This window comes from Anabas testudineus, chromosome 19 (assembly GCF_900324465.2).
Source record: "Anabas testudineus chromosome 19, fAnaTes1.2, whole genome shotgun sequence".
Lineage (NCBI taxonomy): Eukaryota > Metazoa > Chordata > Actinopteri > Anabantiformes > Anabantidae > Anabas > Anabas testudineus.
The window spans coordinates 1,076,320-1,099,365 of NC_046628.1; the positions used below are offsets into that span (position 1 = coordinate 1,076,320).

The following is a 23,046-nucleotide window of genomic DNA, read 5'->3' on the forward strand; positions in this document are numbered from 1 at the left end:
GCGTCTGCTTGGTGTTAAGCTTGTCATTTGGCCCGGGACACAGAGAGCACTGTTTGTCCAGCACTGAGCTCGACAGCCAAATGATCTTGAGTAGTTCCTGTCCACATGGCCACGAGTCTGTCATCACTCCTTTTGAAGCACAAAGGTAAACAAAAATAGAAAATAATACTTTTTTTTTTTTTTTGTACAAGTTTCTCAGTGGTCTTAATCCTCGCTGCAAAAATTATGCTACAAAAATATTGTCATATAATCAAAAATGTCCATAATGACATTGGCATTGGTAAGCAGTGTTCCTAAATTATATTCTTTTTCAATAGTTATGGTCAGTGAAACTATCATTTACATTTTCCACTGTCATCAGTTGTGATGCATAAAGTGTTGTCGAAGAAGTAACTAATAGAAATATCAAAAGGCAGAGTTTGAGGTGTCCAGTGGAAAATTGCATCATTTGATTAACCATGTCCATGTTTTGGTAGTCTAATGGTATGTAAGTGTTAAGTTTATGCCTTTACAAAATCTGGTAACATAACTGTTCTAGAATGAAAGACAACATCTAGTTTGTTTTCCTCCATATTACATAGTATCTGCAGCTCTGATATGTTTTATGTAAATCTATATGTAATGTCAGTGCCGTTATAGTGTTTTTGATAAACCATAGATACATAGCATAGCATACCATCAGCATATAATACAATAACATTGGAATTTATCTGAATCTTTCTGAACACTGTTGAGTACCATGAGAGACTATGTTTGCGTCAATATATGCAGTGAAACTTTTACTCCAAATTTGAACTATATTAATAAAATTAGGACCAAAATTAAAACATTTTCCTTAACCTCTAAAAGACAAAAGTCAAAAGATCCATCCGTTCTCGTTCCCAGAGCATCAAATGATACCACTGAGTACTGGAAAAATATACTTAGTGTTTGTTTTTGTTATTTTAGTGATCTGGCCCTTTAAAACATATGTGCAGAGATTCATCTTTAACTGTAACCCCTCATGGCAGTATGGGTGCTTCCTCTGTCTCTCTTAGTCTCTTGCTGTCTCACACACAAAAGCAGAAACATCACTTGTTCTGTTAAGGTTATCTGTCAGTTTGTATCTTCACCCTCTGAGCCTCAATGGGTCCCCTACACACACGCAAACTGGGAAACACCAAATGAACTTTGGCCTGGGTCACAGTTTGAATGCAAGGATCCCTGTCGCCATAGATGTAATGAGGCGAGAGATATTTGGAGACCTCTATTAACACTGGACAGCAATCATCGAGCCAACACACACAAAAATGTTTGTTACTGTGCTCTCTCAACCCTACAATACCGTTCAATCCTTTTACATACATCCTAATTATAGATGGTGAAGGTGTAACAGACATACAGTAGACTGTGAGGGGGTTGGAAACAAGTATATCTGCTCTTGTATTAAAATAATGAGATACTTTATTTATCCCCTTGGGGAAATTGTGGTTGGACAGCTACAAGACAGTACATATAGGCACTACTACTCGTACTTTAGTGGAGTGTTGCCATTACATTTCATACTTATACTCTCCATATCAGAGTGAAATGTACTTTAACTCTGTTTGACACTTTTGGTTGCTTTGTATATAAAAAATATACATATACCTGTGTAGATGTAAATGTTTCGTCACTCCAAGCAAGGTTTCTGCACATCTGAACAGGCAACGGGTGTGTTGGAGAAAGACATCAGCCTTGTAAGAAGAGAGAAACTTGTTTGTCAAGCATTATGTTTCAAATAAAAGTTTCTTTGAATGTTTTTTCAGCATATGTCTCTCTAAAATCGCAATATACCATATGTCTCTGCATGTGCATCTTTCGTTGATAAAATACAGGATGGCCTTTAGCACAGAGAAACCTGACAATTGTTTTTCTCCACCAAATGTTAAAGTGTGGACTCATCTGACCATGAACATGTTTCCACATTCTACCGACTCTCTGGGCCCTGATTTTGAGGTTAGGTACAGTGGACCGTGTTTCTGCACAGAATTCATGTTTGGCTAACTCCATGTGTAATAGAGGCCAGATTGCATTTCTTGCAGACAAAGTCTAGGGAAAGCAGCACAATTTACATTCCTGTGTCAATGCATGTTGGTGGTGGTGGGGGGGGGGGTTCTTCCTGTGTGTCAACAGTTGTGACAAGTATTTCAGTGCAGGGATCAAACAGTTTAACAAGGCAGTAAACAGCTTTTACATTCCCTCCAACAATACAGCAGAGGAGGAGGAGACACATACTGGACCTCTGCTGACCCAGGCTCTCAGTCACATGGCCTACGGTCAACAGTTTTTTGGTTTTACAGTACAGTAAGTCTTCTTTTAACTTCTGAAAATGTAGCTTCTACCTCTTACCTTTTCTACAGTCACAGCTTCTGTTCATACTGTTGCAGGTGACCTTTTGATTTTATTTAGAGAGACCTTAATTAACCACTCCCACCTGACTATGGTCACTAAGTACTATGATGCATGTAGCTTAATTTCCACTTGATACCAGGTTATTGTGTTAGCATGACCTGCAGTTTTGTGGCCTGAAAGGACTGCAACGTTTAAAATACTGACTGCTTTTAGAGGGCCTCTGCCATTCCAGTCTATACCAAGGGACAAAAGACTTGAACTTCTCGGCACTAGCAGTTTTACAGTGTGATGGCTGCCGAAGGGCTTTTTTCTCTTGTATTTATTTAAAATTCAAAAAATTTTTTAGTCCCAGAAGGGAAAATTATAACCTGGCTGTTAACAAAAGCAGCAGGATGAATTTGGAAGTGTAAAGTGTATTATCTGCTCTCAGTGTATAACTGTGTATACTGTGGGGTAGGCATTTTGGACATCTAAAATCTAATAGAAGACCACCATTCAACTGCATTATGGGTACTCTAAAATTCTGCATGGGAGCCGTACGAAAACCGAACTAAAAGTCGTGATTCTTCAGTCTGCTTGATTTATGTCTAATGCCAGTCTTCAGTTTTAAACAAATACGATACAGAATTGTTGAAGTAGCAATAGTAGTTTAACAATTTGTACATTTAATATGGGATTTTCAGACTGAAAAACTGGGATAAAACCCCACAGGCCTCTCCCTTTTACTTAAATGGCAGCAAAGTGTCACTTAAATGAGAGTGGCAGGTTTTAATAGGTTGAACTGGGAGAACCTGTTAATAACAAGAGATGAAATATTGAGATTAGATTGTTATTCAGATGTCTCTCCACATTTCATTTATCATCTGGTGGAGGTTCTTTCATTGAAGTGTGCTGCTAGAGTTAGCTTTATGAACCAACCAGTGTTTTAGAACATACATCCAATGTAGAAGAGCTCATTTTCTGTCTGGTTGAAACTGAAAATGAAGCAGTAAATTACAGAGAGTCGCTCTGACTGTTATTAGTTAGCAGTCGTATGCAGCTAATTATCTGAGATCATTTTCACTCTTGTTGAAAGCCAGAGAGTAGGCAAACAGCAAGTGACCTCACGTTGAACCAGGAGCCTGACACTCTTCTGACCTCCTCCCACTGGGAATGCACCTCAGATTTGCACCTCAAATTACAAATCCCAGGAGTCAAGCCGGCCAGTTACCATAAAGCACGTTGTAAATCAGCATAAATTCAGCCCTTCTCACCTGGGTAAAGTGTTCTTTAGAACCAAGGGACATGATATTAGGGTTGTACATTTTTGTCTGTAACTCACAGCGGGAACAGCAAGTGGTTCAAATAAGGGTAAGGGTAATATGTTAGCAAGCAGTTAACAATTTAAAAATGCAGCAGAGAAGGTAAGTTCATTTCTACAATAACACAATAAACATACAGACTGTAAATACAAACATTAAAATAAGCTTGTAGAAATTATAGAATGACAGAACAGATAACATATAAACACAAGTACAATATATAAAAAACAGCAATAAAAATGATGAAGTGCAACTTTAAAATAGGCTAAAACTGTTGTCCTTGTAGTCCCTGCTTCTTCGTGTAATTAGTTTCAGATGCTTAAAAACAGCTTCACTGTGTTTACTGCTAACTTTAGGAACCACAACTAGACCAGAACCAGCTCCTCCTCTGAAGCTGCTACCTGCTCCACCGTGTCCAGCAGCCGCTCTCATAGCTGCCTGTCTGCTGTCAGCAACTACTCAACTGTGGCTTTTGAAAAGGTTGTTATCAGCTGCTTCCGTGTGTTACATCTCCATGTCTCATCTGATCGAAAGTATTGATTAGTGCAGCTTTAAAGTCTTTTTTTCTACTGTATTTACTTTTACGCTGAGTACAGATGTTCATTTAGAATACACATTTTCTGTCTTGGTGCTTTATTTATACACAAAGCCAATGCATGTTGTGCAAAACTGAGTAAATGCTCTAGAAAGGAGGAAACATTGAAGTTATTACTGATGTCTTATAAAGCTTGTGTGCTGATTTGTTGACATCAGGTCCTTTCACCATGCTGTTTACTTATCCTCATGTACAGAACACAGCAGCCTACAGGATAATAAACATTTTCACTTTGATCTCATCTTGTTTGTTGGACATTGACTTTTCACAACATTTCTACATTTAATATTGGATATTGAAACTGTAAGTCTCTCTCTCTCTCTCTCTCTCTCTCCCTCTCTGTTAGACGGACAGTCAGTGAACTTGGTTGCCAGAGTTCATCGAGATGTCAGGGTCACCAGCAGGTCAGCCAGCGCGCGAGCTGGGGGCGGAGGCACAAACACCGCGCGCACGCGCCGCGGATGTTCAGCGTGAGTGCGCGTCTGTGGGACAGAGACGCAGGCGGAGCTTCATCATCACAACACAGCTAGAAAGGAGCCACACGCATTTACTGCCGCTTTATTTCATTACAGTTTAGGAGCAAACAACCTGTGGTCTACCTACTGTAGCGACAGTGTACAATGTAAACCACTCACAGCTGTGGAGAATAATGTTTAAACTGCTACCGGTCGAGGCAGATGGCCGCCCACCCGGAGGTTTCTTCCGTCAAAGGGAGTTTTCCCTCTCCACTGTCACCTTGTGCTGCTCAAGTGGGATTGTTGGGTTTTTCTGTGGTATTTCTGTGTAGTTTATTGTTGAATATCTAATAAAATATTTAAAAAAGAACACATACATATATCCCATGTATTGTTCTGTTCTATTTCAGTACATATGTATACATATATACATAATCATTTAGATAGAAAAAATTAAAATTGTTTATTCTTTTCTTTAGTTCTTTGAAATTGCCATGGGAAAAAAATATTTGTGACAGTAGAGATCAGGTAAATGATTTAAGACAGAAAAGCAAAAGGACTATCAATGTGTTGGAGATACAATAAAAACATTACAATAAATGTTTTCAGTTTTCTATTGATTTTTGAACTGCATTTTATCTTTGTACATTCCATTACCTTTTGCGTTTGTCTGATAACATCGTATTGTGTTTGGTTGGCCTTGGAACTCCATAATGTTATGCCACAAGCTTCATTTTAATAACTGAATGTTCACATTATGTTTTCATATATTTTAAATGTTAATGTTCTGATATTTCCAGCTTGTGGCTGGTGTTTATTAACTAAATGTGGGGCAGGATACATGAATCTGGACCGGTGTAAAAACCGAGCTCCTACACTTGAACTTCCACCCTCCTCCTCCTCCTGCTTTGTCACACCTGAACAGCAGAATCCTGTTTCACACATTCACACTGTGATGAGAAAAACTCACTGGCTACAGCACAACCAGCTGGAAACCCATTTGCCCTGAACATGCATAACGCACAGCTGTCAGTCTGAACACAGGGTAAACAAGTGCTTGTCCAGTAACGCTGTGGCTAATGTTGGCTCCAGTGGCTTACACAGTTCACTGCTGAGCAAATACATTATTGCCCTGAAAATGGGATTTAGTTTTTAATAATTAAATCTTTAATGCTATTGGCTTGTTTAGAGAGGTCACAGCCAAATCAAACATGTCTTTAAAGTCCATTATCCAGAAGTTCCTTTTACAGTCACTAAACTGTGTCACAATATGCTGTGTGATCACATAGTTCCTCTGAGAAAAACTTGTTGGAAATGATCAGGCATGTACACATTCATATGGTAAAATAGTAGCTGCCAGTAAAGGGCTACTACTTGCTGTTTACAGGCGGGAATACTAACAGGAAATAGGGAATACCCTGGAGCCTGTTTGTCAGCTAATTTAATTGAATCACTGTTTGGGTGTAATATGATAAATAATGTATTTCTGTTGTTTTCCCTCTCCTCTTTTCATTCACCCCAACCAGTCAAGGCAGATGGCCGCCCACTATGAGACTGGTTCTGCTGGAAGTTCCTTCCTCTAAAGCTCTAAAGGGAGTTTTTTTTTCTCTCCACTGTTGCCTACAGCTTGCTCAAATGGGATTATTGGGTTTTCTATACAATGATACTCTGTGAGGTCTTAAACCTTACACTGTAAAGTGCCATGAGATGTCTTCTGTTGTGATTTGGGCCTGTACAAATAAAATTGAAGTGAATTGAATTTAAGTTCATGTATTATTCTATTCTGAACGGCTCATAGTGCACAGAGTGAAAGGCCATGTAGGGTGTGTAGAGTGTCCCCACTGTCCTCTTACTTCCCTGCTTGTTACCAGAAAAGAGTCAACAGAAAAGTCATGTTTTTTTTTTTTTATCTTGGCCATGATGGGAGATGACATTATATGTTAGGCCCCTTGCGTGACTGTAACAGTGATCACTGCTGTGTCTTCACGCCGGGATGAATCTCAGCCTTGTTTTTCACAGCAGACATGTAAGCCACTGCAAACTTACCTGATTTTGTGGTCGTCATGACAAATGCAGTGTCCTCCCAGCTCCCTCCCTAATGCAACATGAATGTGGAAACAAGTTTTGGTCCCCACAGTATGAGTAATACACAGTGCACACACATGTCCTGACGTTATGGCACGTCATAAACAGCAGGAGTCAAACTGCAGACTGAGGACGTGGAGCATGCGCGGTGAGGGGGTAACCTTCCGTGTGTGCTGCTGACCCACGTTTGAACCCGCTCCGAGAGAGAGAGATATCATTTTTATAACACACACACACACACACACACACACACAGAGACTGCAGGTTAAAGTCTTCCTCTAGATAAGCGAAGTGTTAAACATCATTTCATGTTTCATGTCACACTATCTCGAACAGTGAGTTGTATACTAATCAAATGCTTAAAAAGGTGTGACCGTGCGCATGCGCCGAATGAAAACTTGCGTGTCTTCAGTGAGGGATTAACACATTATGTGAAGCAGCTGAAAAAGTGCCGCTTAAAGAGCTTTTTGCTCTTGAATGCGAGCTGCCCTGCAGGCACGATTACTGACCTTCCACACGGGACTAAAGCCAAGGTAATGAGTGTGCAAACTAGCTGCCTGATTGCCAACAAAGGCGTCTTTGGACGTGCTTTCCATTGTTTCGGGGGGAGTCGTCACCTTTCTTCTCAGCGAAATCCTCCTTGTCTGCGTGCAACAGGAGGTAGGGATTAAAGATGCGGGACCTCGGAGCGAACAAATGGCGAGGCGAGTGAGCCAGCACTGGCCGGAGGCGGGGCCGAGCAACACCCACAATTAAAGATGAACTTTGCGTGAACTAATTTATCTGAGGGAGGAGAAGGTAACCGGCTGCCCGGAGCCCTGGCAGCAGCCTATAAAAGGCGCCCGATGAGCTACTTGGGGCTTCAGTATCTGACAGATTATCTGACAGAACCCATCCGACGCTGCAACCATGGCTCTGAGCACGCTGCTGGCCACCTTCCTGTGCACCATCGTGCTCCCCATCCTGCTGTTTCTGGTGGCGGTCAAACTGTGGGAGATTTACATGATCCGAGGCAGGGACCCGACCTGCCCCAGCCCGCTGCCCCCCGGATCTATGGGTTTACCCTTCATAGGAGAGACGCTGCAGCTCATCCTCCAGGTAAATATCCACATGTGGATGAGGATGCTCAACACACTGTGCGCTACAGGGAGCAACTAGAGTTAAAACAAATCAGCTTTAGTGGTTTTATTTTAAATTAATTGTATTTATTATTAGCTACTATCTGACTTTATGATGTCTAATTGCTTTTACTTTACGCATGTGTGGAATCTACAGGTGTATATTTGTTTAATCATCTCCATGTTCTTCTGTGTCTGTGTCTCCAGAGGAGAAAATTTCTGCGGATGAAGCGGCAGAAGTATGGTTACATCTACCGCACGCACCTCTTCGGGAACCCCACGGTGCGCGTCACCGGAGCGGACAACGTCAGGCAGATCCTACTGGGGGAGCACAAGCTGGTGTCCGTGCAGTGGCCCGCGTCCGTGCGCACCATCCTCGGGTCTGACACGCTGTCCAGCGTGCACGGAGCCCAGCACAAGACCAAGAAAAAGGTAAATCAAAGTTCTTCTCAAACATTTTCGGGTCTTATCTGTGGTGGCACGAACGTCCAGAATGCTCAGTATTGATCTAGAATAAAAAAAAAAAAAAAAACTAATGCTGGAGAATAGTTGGAATAAGAATCTTGAAACTGAAGTAAAGTTGAAACTGAAGTATGCTCAAAGAGAAACTTTAAAGTCAAAATCAGAATTATAGATAAATGAATTGATGATAAGGACAACATACAAGGATCTGCTCTGTCCTCATATATGCTCACTATGCACATTGACCAAAACATACTTGACAGCCTTACTCAGAAATATTATATAGGGAAATAATTCTAGGTGCATGGACTTTTTGCTTTCATAAATCTAACCTCTCCACCACCATCTTCCACTCACTCCTCTGCCCTTCTCTAGGCTATCTTGCAGGCATTCTCCAAGGAGGCTCTGGAGCTCTACATCCCCGTCATCCAGGAGGAGGTGCGCACTGCAGTAACAGAGTGGCTGGCAAGGGATTCCTGCGTGCTGGTCTACCCGGAGATGAAGCGGCTGATGTTTAGAATAGCCATGAGGATCCTGCTGGGCTTCGAGCTGGAGCAGATCAAGACAGATGAGCAGCAGCTCGTTGAAGCTTTTGAGGAAATGATCAAGAATCTGTTTTCTCTGCCTATTGACGTGCCCTTTAGTGGACTGTACAGGGTAAGAAACGTGTAATTATCACATGGACATAGATACTCAGTTTTTAACCTGTAAAGAGGTGACTTTTCATGTTGCAACATCCTGCATTATTTTTGTAATTAGTCTAGAAATTGTTTAAGAACTCTGGTATGATCAAAATTAGCACATTATCTGAGGCAAGAGGAAAAAGAAATGTAACTGTAGGGAGGTGTGCAGTGTCAGTATGTTATTACACAGAAGTGTCAGCGAAAGTCATCTTGTGCTTTATCTCATCGTTTTCTCGAACCTTGGCTCTGCCCATTCCTGTTTCCTCCTCCAGGGTCTGAAGGCAAGGAATTTCATCCATTCCAAGATTGAGGAGAACATCAAGAAAAAGTTGCAGGACTCAGACAGAGGGACCAGTCACAGAGATGCTTTACAGCAGCTCATAGACAGCAGCAAGAAGAACGGGGAGCCCCTCAGCATGCAGGTAATGACCTTAAGACATAATGTGCTTGTGAGCAGCTGTTGGTCTAGTTTGAGCTTGACCCAATTCTGTGTCTGCTTTTCTGTTTTAAGGCCATTAAGGAGTCTGCTACAGAACTGCTATTTGGGGGCCATGAAACCACAGCCAGTACGGCTACATCTCTGATCATGTTCCTGGGCCTGAACCCGGAAGCAGTGGACAGACTGAGGCAGGAACTGATGGAGAAGGTAATTATTGTCCACAGTAACACCTCAGTTCTATTAATGGGCTCCTGTTTCTTGCTTTTTTGTGTGCTCTGAGTTAGTGGATCACCTGACTTGTTCTGAACTTGGAAAGTCAGCCTTGCTACTAGGGCAGCCCATACTAAGACTGTAATGAACAGCAACCAATATTCTGTTCCTCATAACCATCGTGACTCTTTGATTAATACTATTCTGTTTGCCACTTGGTGTTCAGGAGGAGCAGGGAATAGACATCCAGAATCTGAACATTGAGTCCTTGCAGCAGCTAAAGTACACAGGCTGTGTCATTAAGGAGACTCTGAGGATCAACCCTCCTGTCCCCGGAGGTTTCAGAGTGGCCCTCAAGACCTTCAAACTTAATGTAAGTCAGCAATTTCTATGAAGGTGGTTTAGTGTCTAAAGTTCAGAGATCCTGCAGACTTAGGTTGCCTGTTCAAACTAGCTGCCTACTCATTCTTTTCCCTTCACTACTTCAGGGTTACCAAATTCCCAAAGGCTGGAACGTCATTTACAGCATCTGTGACACGCACGATGTGGCAGAGATCTTCCCCAACAAGGAAGACTTCCAGCCCGAGCGTTTCATGACCAAACCTTTGGCCGACTCCTCCAGATTCCAGTACATTCCATTCGGAGGTGGCTCCAGGATGTGTGTGGGGAAGGAATTTGCCAAGGTCCTGCTGAAGATCTTCCTGGTGGAGGTGGTCACAAGGTGTCACTGGACTCTTTTAAATGGGCCGCCCACAATGAAAACAGCACCTACTGTCTATCCAGTGGACAATTTGCCAACCAAGTTTACCAGATACATACAAAATTAAACTGCTAAATAGTGTTCCTCAAAGCAGTTTTAACATATAAGGTTTTCTAAACGTCTTGAATCATGTGTGTTTTACCTCCTAATCCACAAGGAACTCATCAAGGCACTTGGAGTTTTTGGAAGCACTCAGGTGTTCTTAAGAAACAGAAAAGACTCTGCATTTACATAGACAGAAGATGTATGAATATGGCCTTTTTTTGGTAGGAACTGTACATAATGTAGACGATTCAAGAATGTATTTTACATTATATATTATGTTAATACTTTGGTTTTGTATATATGAACAAATTAAACAAGAGGCACTATACACAGACATGGAACACTTTAATCAGTTCAGATGTGTACCTACAAGATTGTGTATATATATATATATATATATATATATATATATATATATATATATATATGCACACATAGAGAGAGAGAGAGAGTTTATATAACATCTGTATTTTATCCCAACTTATTTAAGCTACTTGTTTTATTGGATGGGCTTTTTATTTAATAACATTGTTTTGTGGTAAATGTAAAAATATTTTGTTGTTTCCTTTGAAATTCACAAAATAAAAAGGTCTAAACTCCAACAAATGTGACTGGCTAGTGGAGTGCCTCACAGTTTCTTCTGGTGCTGTTGCACAACACACTAGTCAACACAGCATCAGCCTTTTGACAGCAGAAGTATTACGGTCAGATGTTTTAAGGTCGTCCCAAACCAACGTTTTTTACGCCACACTTAAATCATAGAGGTGTCACACTGGATACTGGATTTTAACACAATGTGTGTATTTAGGCTGTTTGAAAGTGATCAGGTTCTATGATGAAAACTTATCAATACCACACAATAACAGTAACACCACGTCACCATTTTTGCCTGTGTCAAATGCTTCGAAACACTTCCAAGTATGTCTTAAACCAACACTGATAAAAGTGACCCTGTGTCTTGGTTGTTGCTCTGTTTCCTGCTCTCAGCAGCAGGTGAGCTGCTGTCCCTTTTCTTTCAGAACATGTGAATTTGATAAGGTACAATATGACCAAACCTTGACCAAGTCTTATATGAAAAACTGGCACTTACCTAGGCCAATGTGCCACAACGTAATGCTAGACCAGCTTCAATTCTTCTTGACATTTGTTTTTCAAGTCTGTGGAACTCTCCACAGGGGTATCTCCTCATTTGGAGTTTTGATAATGGTGGTGGAGACCAGTATCTAAAACATTAGTCCCCAATCTCGCTTAGGTGTTGAGCTGGATAGAGCTATATTAAAATACAGTTGTGCAAATGTACAGTGTATACACAGAGTTAGTGAGTGTGGATTTTATACCCAGTTGTTTGAACTGGACATGATAAGAGAGCGAGCAGCACTCAGTGGTTTATATGAGAACTCCAGGTAGAGTTTGCTTCCTGCAGTTACTGATCCTACCAACCTGCCTAGTGTTTTTCCCGCTTGTTGTTTGTTGCTTTTTTGTTGCCTGCTGTTTTTTTCTCTCTCCTGATTCCACTCACCCCAACCAATCAAGGCAGATGACCGTTCACCCTGAGTCTGGTTCTGCTGGAAGTTCCTTCCATTAAAGGGAGTTTTTCCTGTCCACTGTTGCCTAGTGTTTCTCATGGGGGGTTTTCTACAATAATTCTATATACAGTAATATTATGAACTGTAAAGTGCCTTGAGATGACATCTGTTGTGATTTGGCACTATACAAATAAAATTGGCTTGAATTGAATTACTCTGTACACACAGAGGTCAGCGGTGCAAAGACACAGTCACACTCACATTCCTCCATTGGTACAGAAAAGGAAAAGTGGAGAGAAATCAGGCATCCATAGAAGAAGGGAAAGCTAGGCAGAGGACTGATGACTCTGGCAGATGAGCAGACAAAGGGTGAAACAGAGTTCATCCTGCTAAGTTCAGTTTCAGGGCACTGAACTACTAGACCATAAGCGTAGATATGTATTTATCGCAGCGTCACAGATAAGATTCTTCCCTCACATTAAGGATAACAAACAGTGAATTACATTGTAGCTGTTTCAGTTGCGCTCATCATTGAACAGCAGTTACAGTCTGTGGCTCTGGCTGCTGTAGAGAAAGATCAGCAATGTTGGGAAGTGCTGAACTACATTGTGCAGTAGCTTGCTGGTAGTTCAGCTACACTCATATTATCACACTGATTCTGATTCAACTAGTAAAATGACTTTGTTGCCATGTTTGTGTGTAGTTAACTACGGAAACTACAAACACAGGTGAGATTGTTTTGTGCAGAACAAGTTTAGGTGTAAGATGTTTTCCAGGAAGCTGGATTGCCAGCTCACCTGGAACCTTCAACTTTGTAACGTATGCTAATTAGCAATGATTATTCCAATTGTATAACAAAGGTTTAGAGAAGTTGTTGACTGCTATTTTAAAAGTCACCTGGAGTAATCCTGCTTGGTGCTGTTCCCCCACCTGGACTAATCAACCTTATTTACAAAACCTACTTGACATTCCCACACTTTCACATCCACTCTCTATACCTCACCCCACCACAGAGTCATGTTCTCTGGTTGTAGTTTCAGGCATTTCTGTAACTGTAAAGTCACCGGATCATGTTAAAAGAATGTCCTCAAATGTAGTTATAAATGTCCACTTGGATTCTGGTGGTCAATCATCGAAGTCACTGTGACCTCACGTATGTTTCATTCTCACTAATGTTCTGTCTCAGAAGCACAGAGAGGTAATGTCATTACATCTGGCACAAACTCATGGGCAAACTTATTAGGATATCTGTCTTAGAATATGAATAAACTACTACTTCACTGGCTGTCAGAGGCATACAGTCATTTTATTTGGTTTATGTAAGACCTGTCAACAGGTGCAATAAATTAAACACTTGTACTATGTACTTTTACGTAGTACTGTAACAACCACCTTTTCTAAGTATATGTCATTAGCCAAACTGGATTTCTATGTAGTGTAGCGTTGCTGTAGTGTCTGGACAGCAGCTTATCTACAGATGTTGCAGCACTTCAATGGCGTGAATGAACTTTTCTGAACTTTGCCTGCTCTCCTCACTCTAAAGAGCTGCCTGCTTCTTCCGTTGTTCATGTCACCAAGTGGAGACAAAACTTTGCATGGCCAAGGCCATTTTCGTCTACATTTGGGACCATTGTAGTGAATATACAACACAGTGTTTCAAAGCTTGCTTTCAATTAGATCCTCAGGCCTGAGCATGGTCCACAGTAAATCAATGTAATAGCTAGTGAACTAGTTTTATTGAAGGCTGTACTTTCATACACTGAACCACTTTGTTGCTGAGAGCAGTACATGAGGAGAGGGGTGGTCGCTAGAGAACCAGACAAGCTTAAACCAGAATTAGGAAAACACATAGGAAAGATTCAGTTTTCTTCTCAAGCGGAAACACTTCCATTGCAAATGTTCTGCTTACTGCAGTAACTAATCAGCACAGTCACAGTTGTCTTCAATATAGAGCAATCAGTGATGAGACAAGCAAGTTCACCTTGTCTCATCACTGATTGCTCTATATACCAAAAAGAGAGTACAACAAAGCCTCATCATTAGCAAATTTGGGTGAAACCCATGCCGTCGGTATCTACAGGAGAACGTTTGTTAAACCCCTTGTGGTAATTATCTATTAATAACAATAGACAGAGAAAATCTAGTCAGGAAGAAGGCAAAAGCTTATTAAAAAATAAATGCCACTGTGTGTTAAATCATTTAAATCTTAAAGATGGTTATTCGTATGATCAAAAACCAACCAACACAGTAAAAGGTAACATTCTTTATATCATTTTTACAATTTCTAAGTTAAACATGTGTGCACATGTGTGTGTGTCTGAAACAAATGGTCGCCAGAAGAAGAAAAGAACCTTATCAAATCAAAGTCAGTTCCCTTAATGCTGTTGCATATGGTTAATCAGGCACAGTGAGGATGCACTTTCACTTCAATGGGCAGCTATTTGGTCTGATAACCAAGTCATTGAGAGTCAAGTTGCCTGTAGTGTATGTGGTGGAGAAGTCAATGTAAGTCAATGGGAGCGTTAATTCCTCAAATTACGTTTGCACAGCATCTGCTGTCCCCTAGGCCCCTGCTGTGGAGTTGTATGAATGCCCAATAAGACATGTTAATGGCATCATTAGCATGGTTGTTAGTGGCTCACTGTGATTATTCATAATTTGAGAGACCGTTGACAAGTTTAGCAGGTCAGATAAAGTTCAGCCTCCTGATAATGCTGCTTATTAGATCAACACCTTATTATCACACAAGTAGTTTGGATCAATGTTTACCTACATCTACCAAGACCTGTAGTGAAACAAATTAAGTGCTGATGAGAATCAGTAACAAATTACTCTAGCATTTAACTTCAGTTAACCTTTGTTAAGAGGCAAACATTTTGTCTTTTAAACAATTTCCCTTTGACTAAGAAAGTTGTTTGAATTTTTAATGTTAAATCTTGAAATATAACTCTTCAGGAAATGTTGGTCACATCATTTGAGGTTGCAGGAGTTCATGTCTCTCAAAAAGGAAAACACCATGGTTTGTGCTATGGACACATGTACAGTATGTTTAGAGGTCAGTACAGTGCTCTCTAATGTCGACAGATTACCTGCATATAATGTATTTACTTGTAATGACATGTTGGTTACTTAATGCTTTCTGGCCTTTTTTATTGATTTGTCTAGTGTGAGAAGTCTGATATAAAAAGCCTAACACTCTAGTTAGTGTCAAAATGGATGGATGGATACATACAATGTACTGAAGTGGCTACAAGTTCAGACAAAACAGCTGGTTGGATAGGGTTTGGTTATATCATTACATTTCTTACATCCAAGGTAACTTGTCTGCAATTCATGTCTAATTTACTTCCTGTCAGACAGTCATTATTCTTACTATGCATAAAGGTGAAAGTCAAGCTTGTGTGAAGAGTCACACAGAGAAACACACACATGCATAAATGCCAAGTGTCTCCATTTGATTTATGGTCAGTGGGTCACATTCAGACCTAAAATCACATGCACAAAGAGTGTGCTGACCTGAGTACACACACAAGCACATTCAAGCAATTCATGATTAATACTTTTATCTGTCTCTGCAGGAAATGTGACATTCAGTGAAGTTTGTTTCTTTTTGTATTACTGCATTGTAGAGTCACAGATAAGAGGCTACAAACATACAAATACCGCTTTGTACACATAAAGTCATTTGGGAAATGTGCTTATTTGTTAAGTGAGAAGATCAGGAACATACTCATTAACTATAAAGTCAGGGTCGGATTAGTCAACTCATTCTCATTCCCAGGGCATACAATTTGCATCTTATGCTGACGCTAGTGGTACCCTTTGTCGTTATTATTCAATTCAATTCAAATCAATTCAATTTTATTTGTATAGCGCCAATTCACAACAGAAGATATCTCAAGGCACTTTACAGTGTAAGGTTTAAGACCTTACAGAGTATAATTATACAAAAAAAATTATAGAGAAAACCCAACAATCCCATTTGAGCAAGCTTTAGGCAACAGTTGAGTGGAAAAAAGGAAAACTCCCTTTAGAGGAAGAAACCTCCAGCAGAACCAGGCTCATAGTGGGCGACCATCTGCCTCGACCGGTGGGGGTGAGTGGAAAGAGAAGAGAGAAAAGAGCAGCAGGCAATAAAGACAACAACAAGCAGCAAGAACACTAGGCAGGTCAACTGGATCCTGGAGATCTACAGCTCCGGGCCGAGGATACCTGCAGAAAAGTATAGAGAGAGGGAGACAGAGAGGAGGAAACACAACTTAAAGAGAGAGAAGACACAAAGTTAATGACATGCAATGGTGGCATTTGCATTGATACAGGAGAAAGGAGAGAGGAGAGGAGCTCAGTTTATCAGTAGAGGTCCCCCAGCAGACTAAGCTATATCAGCATAACTAAGAGATGGTTCAGAGTCACCTGATCCATCTCTAACTATAAGCTTTAAAAAAAAAGTCTTAAATGTGGAGAGGGTGTCTGCCTCCAGAACCTGAACTGGGAGCTGGTTCCACAGGAGAGGGGCTTGGTAGCTAAAGGCTCTGCCTCCCATTCTACATTTGGAAACTCTAGGAACCACAAGTAAACCTGCAGTCTGAGAACGTAGAGTTCTGCTTGGAAGATATGGAACTATGAGTTCTTTGAGATTAGATGGAGCCTGATTATTAAGGGATTTATAAGTTAGGAGAAGAATTTTAAATTCAATCCTGGATTTTACAGGGAGCCAATGGAGAGAAGCTAACGTAAGAGAAATAAGATCTCTCTTGCTAATTCCAGTCAGAACTCTGGCTGCAGCATTTTGGATTAACTGGAGGCTATTTAATGAGTTACTGGGACATCCTATTAATAAGGAATTACAATAGTCAAGTCTGGAAGTAACAAATGCATGGACTACTTTTTCAGCATCACTTTGGGACAGGATGCTCCTAATTTTAACAATATTTCGAAGGGGAGAAATGGCAGTTCTACAGATTTATTTGATGTATGAAGTGAAGGAGATATCCTGATCAAAGATAACTCCGAGATTTCTTACAGTGTTACTTGAGGCCATTACTAAGTCATCAAGGGTGAGAACGTGATTGGACATAGCGTCTCTGAGATTTTTAGGCCCAAACAGTATAACCTCTGTCTTGTCTGGATTTAGGAGAAGGAAATTGGAGGACATACAGGTCTTTATGTCTTTTAAGCATGCTTGAAGTTTGACTAATTGATTAGTTTCTCCTGGTTTCATAGATAAGTATAGCTGGGTATCATCTGCATAACAATGGAAATGTATGTGTTTTCTAATAATATTACCTAATGGGGACATATAAAAAGTGAAAAGCACAGATCCATGTGGAACTCCATAGCTAACTTTGCTGTACATGGAAGATTCATCATTAACATGTACAAACTGCAATCTATCTGATAGATACAATTTTAACCCCTGTAGTGCTGTTCCTCTAATCGAAATGACATGTTCCAGTCTGTGTAATAAAATGTTGTGATCTTTAGTGTCGAATGCAGCACTAAGATCTGACATGACGAGTATAGAGAGTAGTCCATTGTCTGATGCTAATAGAAAATCATTATCATTATTATATTATTATTATTATTATTATTATTATTATACATAATGGCCTGGGACTATTTGATGTTATTTTTTTGTATCTCAGAGACTAACATTCACATTTCGTCATTTGTCATTTAACAGACGCTTTTTATCCAAAACAAATCGGTACTAACAGCTGGTTTTGTTTTGATTTTGCAGCAACTGCACAGTAAATGCTGAGCAATGTATAAAATGCACAATGACTCAATGTGATAAGATGTGCATACAACATCAAACTAATGTGGTGTCAGAATGATGCAGTCATTTAGTCTACATGTCCCACAACCTATCACATCCTGTCACTGGTTTTGTGTTATTACATCCAACTCATTAAACAGTGAAATCAAATACAGATGATGTTGAGGAAGTGTGTGTTTTTTCTTTTTGGTATTGTGAAGGCAGAGTCTGAGTTGTTGAAAGTATTTGTAGCTGGATGTATGATTCAGTGCCTCCACAGTTAGCTGCTAGATGATTGTACTGTTCATATCATTTACTGGCAATATTAATAGGCTTTTCTTTGAATCTGCAATTTAGTTTAATATATGTAATATACTTATATGAAATTGAAAATTAAATTAAATTGAATGTCTGTGAAATGTCTAAAAGTGTCAACAAAACACAACGCAAATAATAAAAATACACAGTTACATTATTCTCAGTGAAACATGTTCCTCTACATGATAATACAGCAATCTAGTGGATGTTAACATGCTAATTTGCAAAACTACATCTGTTTTGAAATTTCACATTAGCATTGTTATTGATACATAATGGCTAAAATTACCACACTAATGTTAGCATTGATTGAGTACAGCCTCACAGAACCACAAGCCACTTTTAAGCTGCTTTCACCCATGCACTGATACCGTGAACATCTCCAGACTTTATCCAGGTGAGCTGCACATGAAAATGCAAAGTTTGAGTTATTTACAGAGGTGGACAAAAATTTTAGTACTTTTCCGTTAAAGAAAGAAAAACCCTTAAAGGTCACTGAAATAACTTAAAGTTGACAGAAGTAATAATAAATAATTTTTTTATAAAAATTAACTCATGAAAATCAGACATTGCTTTCTGATTATTATGATTCATGCACATTCACTGTTCAGTTGAATTGAATTAAATTGAGTTGTTGTTCAACAGAATTTTTAACTAATAAAACTAATAAAACTGGCCTGGACAAGAATGATGGTACCCCTAGAAATGATATAATGAAATAATATGACCATGGGGACATGTCAAACTAACGTATGTTCTGTAATTAGCATCACAGATGAGACAAAACTGAAACTTTTTGGCAAGTCACATCAGCTCTATGTTTACAGACACAATAATGAAGCATACAACAAAAGTACACTATACCTTCAGTGAAACACGGAGAAGGCTTGGTTATGTTCTGGGGCTGCTTTGCTGCATCTGGCACAGGGTGTGTTAAATCTGTGCAGGGTACAATGAAATCTCAAGACTATCAAGGCATCCTGGAACAAAACATGCTGCCCAGTGTCAGAAAGCCTAGTCTCAGGTCATGGTCCTCCAACAGGACAATTACCCAAAACACACCTAAAAACACCCAAGAATGGCAAAGAACAAATTATTGGACTATTCTGAAGTGGCTTTCTATGAGTTGAGCCTGTCTATGAGCCTGTTGCAATTCAATATACTTCAAGGTCAAAGGTTCAGTAAAGCAGTGAACACTATCAGTGTTAGACAGTTAGTCTGTGCTTCCAATAACAGTGAGTCCCAGCAAGTTTGAGGGAATAGCTAGGAGCTAGGAGTTACAGCTTCCAAGGTGAGGATGACACTAATGAGTTAGCGAAGAGGTCAACCAGGAGGCATCAATAAAGCGCGCACACACACACACACACACACACACACACACACACACACACACACATACATACGCACACACACACCAATACCCATTTCTAATCTCAACCAAGAAACTAAGTCTTAATGGGGACAATCTGTAAATGTCCTCTCAACAATGGTATTAAACTAAAGTTTGTCCACCCAACCACAGAAAGACTCTCTAATGTTTATAAGGCTGAAAGGCCTGCAGCCAGTTTCCAAAGTGTGTTGAAAAGATGAAAACTACAGGAGTGGAGGTAGAATACAGACAATAAGAAGGAAATTGAAGAGACAGACAACACTCCTTCTCTAGTAATGTAAACGTCATTTACATCAAAATACCACACCTTGCCTCATAAACTGTTAGCCCAACTCTGTGATGTCTCCAGTAAGAGGACATATAGATACATACAACCCAATTAGCAAATCATGCAGTATATTATTACAGTACATAGTTTATAATAGATATAGCCAATTTACTTAACCAGTTACTGAGACATGAATATAACCACACACCTAAGATCATCTGATGGCACTGTAGGAGGCCATGGAGACGCCAAAGGATCTAACAAGTCCATGCAACATTTCAGTGACTATTAGTCCTTTGATGAGGAAGAAAGGAATAAAAAGGCCATTGTGTTCAAGCAGACCCCAATATAACTGTTTCAACAGTGTTGTTAACTGGTTGTCTTCAGGTTTTTTAAATATGTGATTTTGTCGTGTATATATATTAATAACAATACAAACAGCAGAAGTAAAGTTACATGAATCGTCTGTAGCTCATTGAAAAGGTGCAACTAAAATGTCAACCCACAGCCTCCAGTGAACCTGATTAGTGTCAGCACAAATGATGAAAAAAAGTTTAAAAGTACTTTGACTGGGGGGTGTTAAGTGATCATCAGAAAGGCAGTGATGGAAAGACAGAGTAGGCATGAAAAAATGTGCAGGTCTGGAATGCATTTAGAGGTTAACATGCAAGCCACTTCCACAAAAACAAGCACTTAGCTACATGTACTGAGGGTGTCAGGGCAGGTTGGTGACAGGCGTTAAGATGGAGAACAAGTCTGGTGTAAGCTTACAGTTCAACCAAAGTGCAGTGATTAAATGAATACAAAAGTCAGGAGGAAGAAATCAGAACTTACACTGGAACTGACACATTGATTTTGTTCTGTCGAAACTGTAACTTGTCACTGTAAGCACTGCTAATGAAATATATTGTTTATATATTGCAACAACCCAAGCCTTTTCGAGAGCTTTCAACCCTTATGCAAGATGTGCATGATTCATTGACAGGCAAGCTCAGTAGTTCACAGTGGATATCCATCCACCTTGCCAAGTTTGGACAATGCAATATAATGTGATAAAAAGAAACACACCAAATACAGCTAGATGCAGTATACAGGTCATGAGGTTCCGTAGTGCTGTGAGCTGTGAGCACCTGCGGTCACTGGAGATATATTCTGATGTCAGGTGTGACCCGTCTTCAGTGGATTTACAGATGATCTGGATACACCAGGGTAACGGCCTGTGTCTAGCTTTTGTTTGGCCTGCTGCCATGTCCTACACAGACACACACACACACTCACGTACACATGCAAAGCCCCACACTCACAGCCTCAAATGCACATTTGTGCAAACACATCTATCATCCAGTTTCACTATCTGCTGGCTCAGTGTATTCACATGATCAATCATAGTGCCAGTGTTTGCTCGGCTATCGGCCATCTTTCATTGTCACCTTCAAAGGACGGTCCTGTCTTCTTTGTGGTGTTTCTTCTGAGTGTTGTAGATATGTTTATGTGTGCGAGTTAGAGACAAAGAAAATAAAGAGATAGAACAAAGTTACATCTCTTCTTCTGTGATCGCTGTTGCATCTGGCTGTAAATGAACAGTCCAAAAAGACTAATAGACATCCAACATCACAATGTTGATACTACAGCCCAGAATGTATTCAATAACTCTCTAACTTGTATTGCCAACATTTTTGAATGTTAACTTTCTATGATATTTGTGTGTCTCTCATACACATACAATTCGTAAGTTAAGTGCAGATTGTGGCTATGGCAAATATTGTAGCTGTTCAATCAAGCAATTAGGTGCAGCTTTCAAACCATCCAGGTTGTGGGAGCTGTGTGAACTGTGAGAAGATGAGAATAGTTCACATTTAAGAACACAAGACAACAAACAATCAAAACGTAGAAATAATATAGAGCACTGATGAAATGATATTGTTTAATCTGAACTGCTTCTAAAACGTTGCTTGTTCTATAGTGGTTCAGTACGAGAGGCAGGATCAAGTAACAAAAGTAAAAGTACTATTTAAGTAGAAAGGCTCATTTCACATGACATCAATAATTATAATATTATTGGATTATAGTTATTAATGCATTTATGTGCTCCTCACTTTAATGTTGCAGCTGGTAACAATGGAACATATGTTAACATCTTATATTGTCATTTGTTGATCATATGTTTTGAGTGTAATCATTGTCATTTGGATTACTTTACATACAGTCTGGTATATTGTGAAGTTCACACCGGGGGACAATAAAGTACAGTAAGTATGGGACTTATGTACTTAGTTACTTTCCACCACATTATGACATCTTTCATACTTGTCAGGAATAACCAGATTACAGTACTAAGGGTCTCTCTCCACTGACCATTCTGTAGGCGAGTGTCCATGCTTTAAATCTGATGCATCAGTCGCTGAGAGTCAGTGTTTTTAGGATCTTGTGGAGGACCTGAAAACCAGATTATCAAAAAGTCCAGGAACAGCTCTGTATGTTTGAAAACTGAATAACCTGATTTCACAAAACCTATTTAAGATGTCCCAGGATTAATTGGAGATGAGGGAGGGCAATGTCAATGAAAACACGGTAAACCATCACTATGGTACTTTAGCTATGATCGAGTATGATCTTTTACATTGCACTTCTAGATATCATTATTCATTGTGTTGATTTTACACCACAGCCCATTCTTTTAATACCCACATATTTGGTTAATAAGGCTCTGTGGTAGGGCGGGATGGCTGCAGTGACCAATGCCCTGGGGCTGAGTATGGGGGTCAGGGTATGACTGGCCCTAGGGGTGGGTGGGGGGCTCCCTGCCGGTGTGGGGTCAGGCACAGGGGTCTGGGCTTTGGGGCTGTGGTCACTCGATTGGGTGCCAGTCTGGGCCCGGAGGTTGGGCAACCTGGGCGGGGTCGGGGCTGTGCCTGCCTTGACGGTCAGGCCTCCTCTGGGATGGCAAAATATATGACAAAGAATATGCATACTGGACCCATTTAACATAAATACAGGTCACCAATCAAGAGCAGTAAACTACATCCTTATTATACTTGGATAAAAGCACATACTCCACTTGAAAAAGTAAAACTGTCCAGCAACAAAAAGGCATCTATCACTCCATGTTACAATGTAAGATAGAACACAAAAAAAGAAGAAAAGACTCATTTTACTAACATATGAGATTTTCATCATGCTCTGTCTATGAATTACCATCTAGTGTATTTGAAGTTATATTCAGTGGCTACAAAAAGTATGTGAACCAAATTTTATAGTTC

The 23,046-nt window shown here is 40.0% G+C and overlaps 1 protein-coding gene across 1 annotated transcript; it reads left to right on the forward strand.

The window, feature by feature from the left end:
• The first annotated feature begins 7,238 nt into the window (after window positions 1–7,238).
• LOC113156465 (cytochrome P450 26A1) lies at window positions 7,239–10,856 on the forward strand. The gene is made up of 7 exons (XM_026351629.1): window positions 7,239–7,907; window positions 8,135–8,359; window positions 8,765–9,046; window positions 9,345–9,494; window positions 9,584–9,718; window positions 9,948–10,094; window positions 10,210–10,856. Exons 1-7 carry the CDS (start codon window positions 7,719–7,721, stop codon window positions 10,546–10,548), a joined length of 1,467 nt encoding a protein of 488 aa, XP_026207414.1. The 5' UTR covers window positions 7,239–7,718; the 3' UTR covers window positions 10,549–10,856.
• Window positions 10,857–23,046: the final 12,190 nt, after the last annotated feature.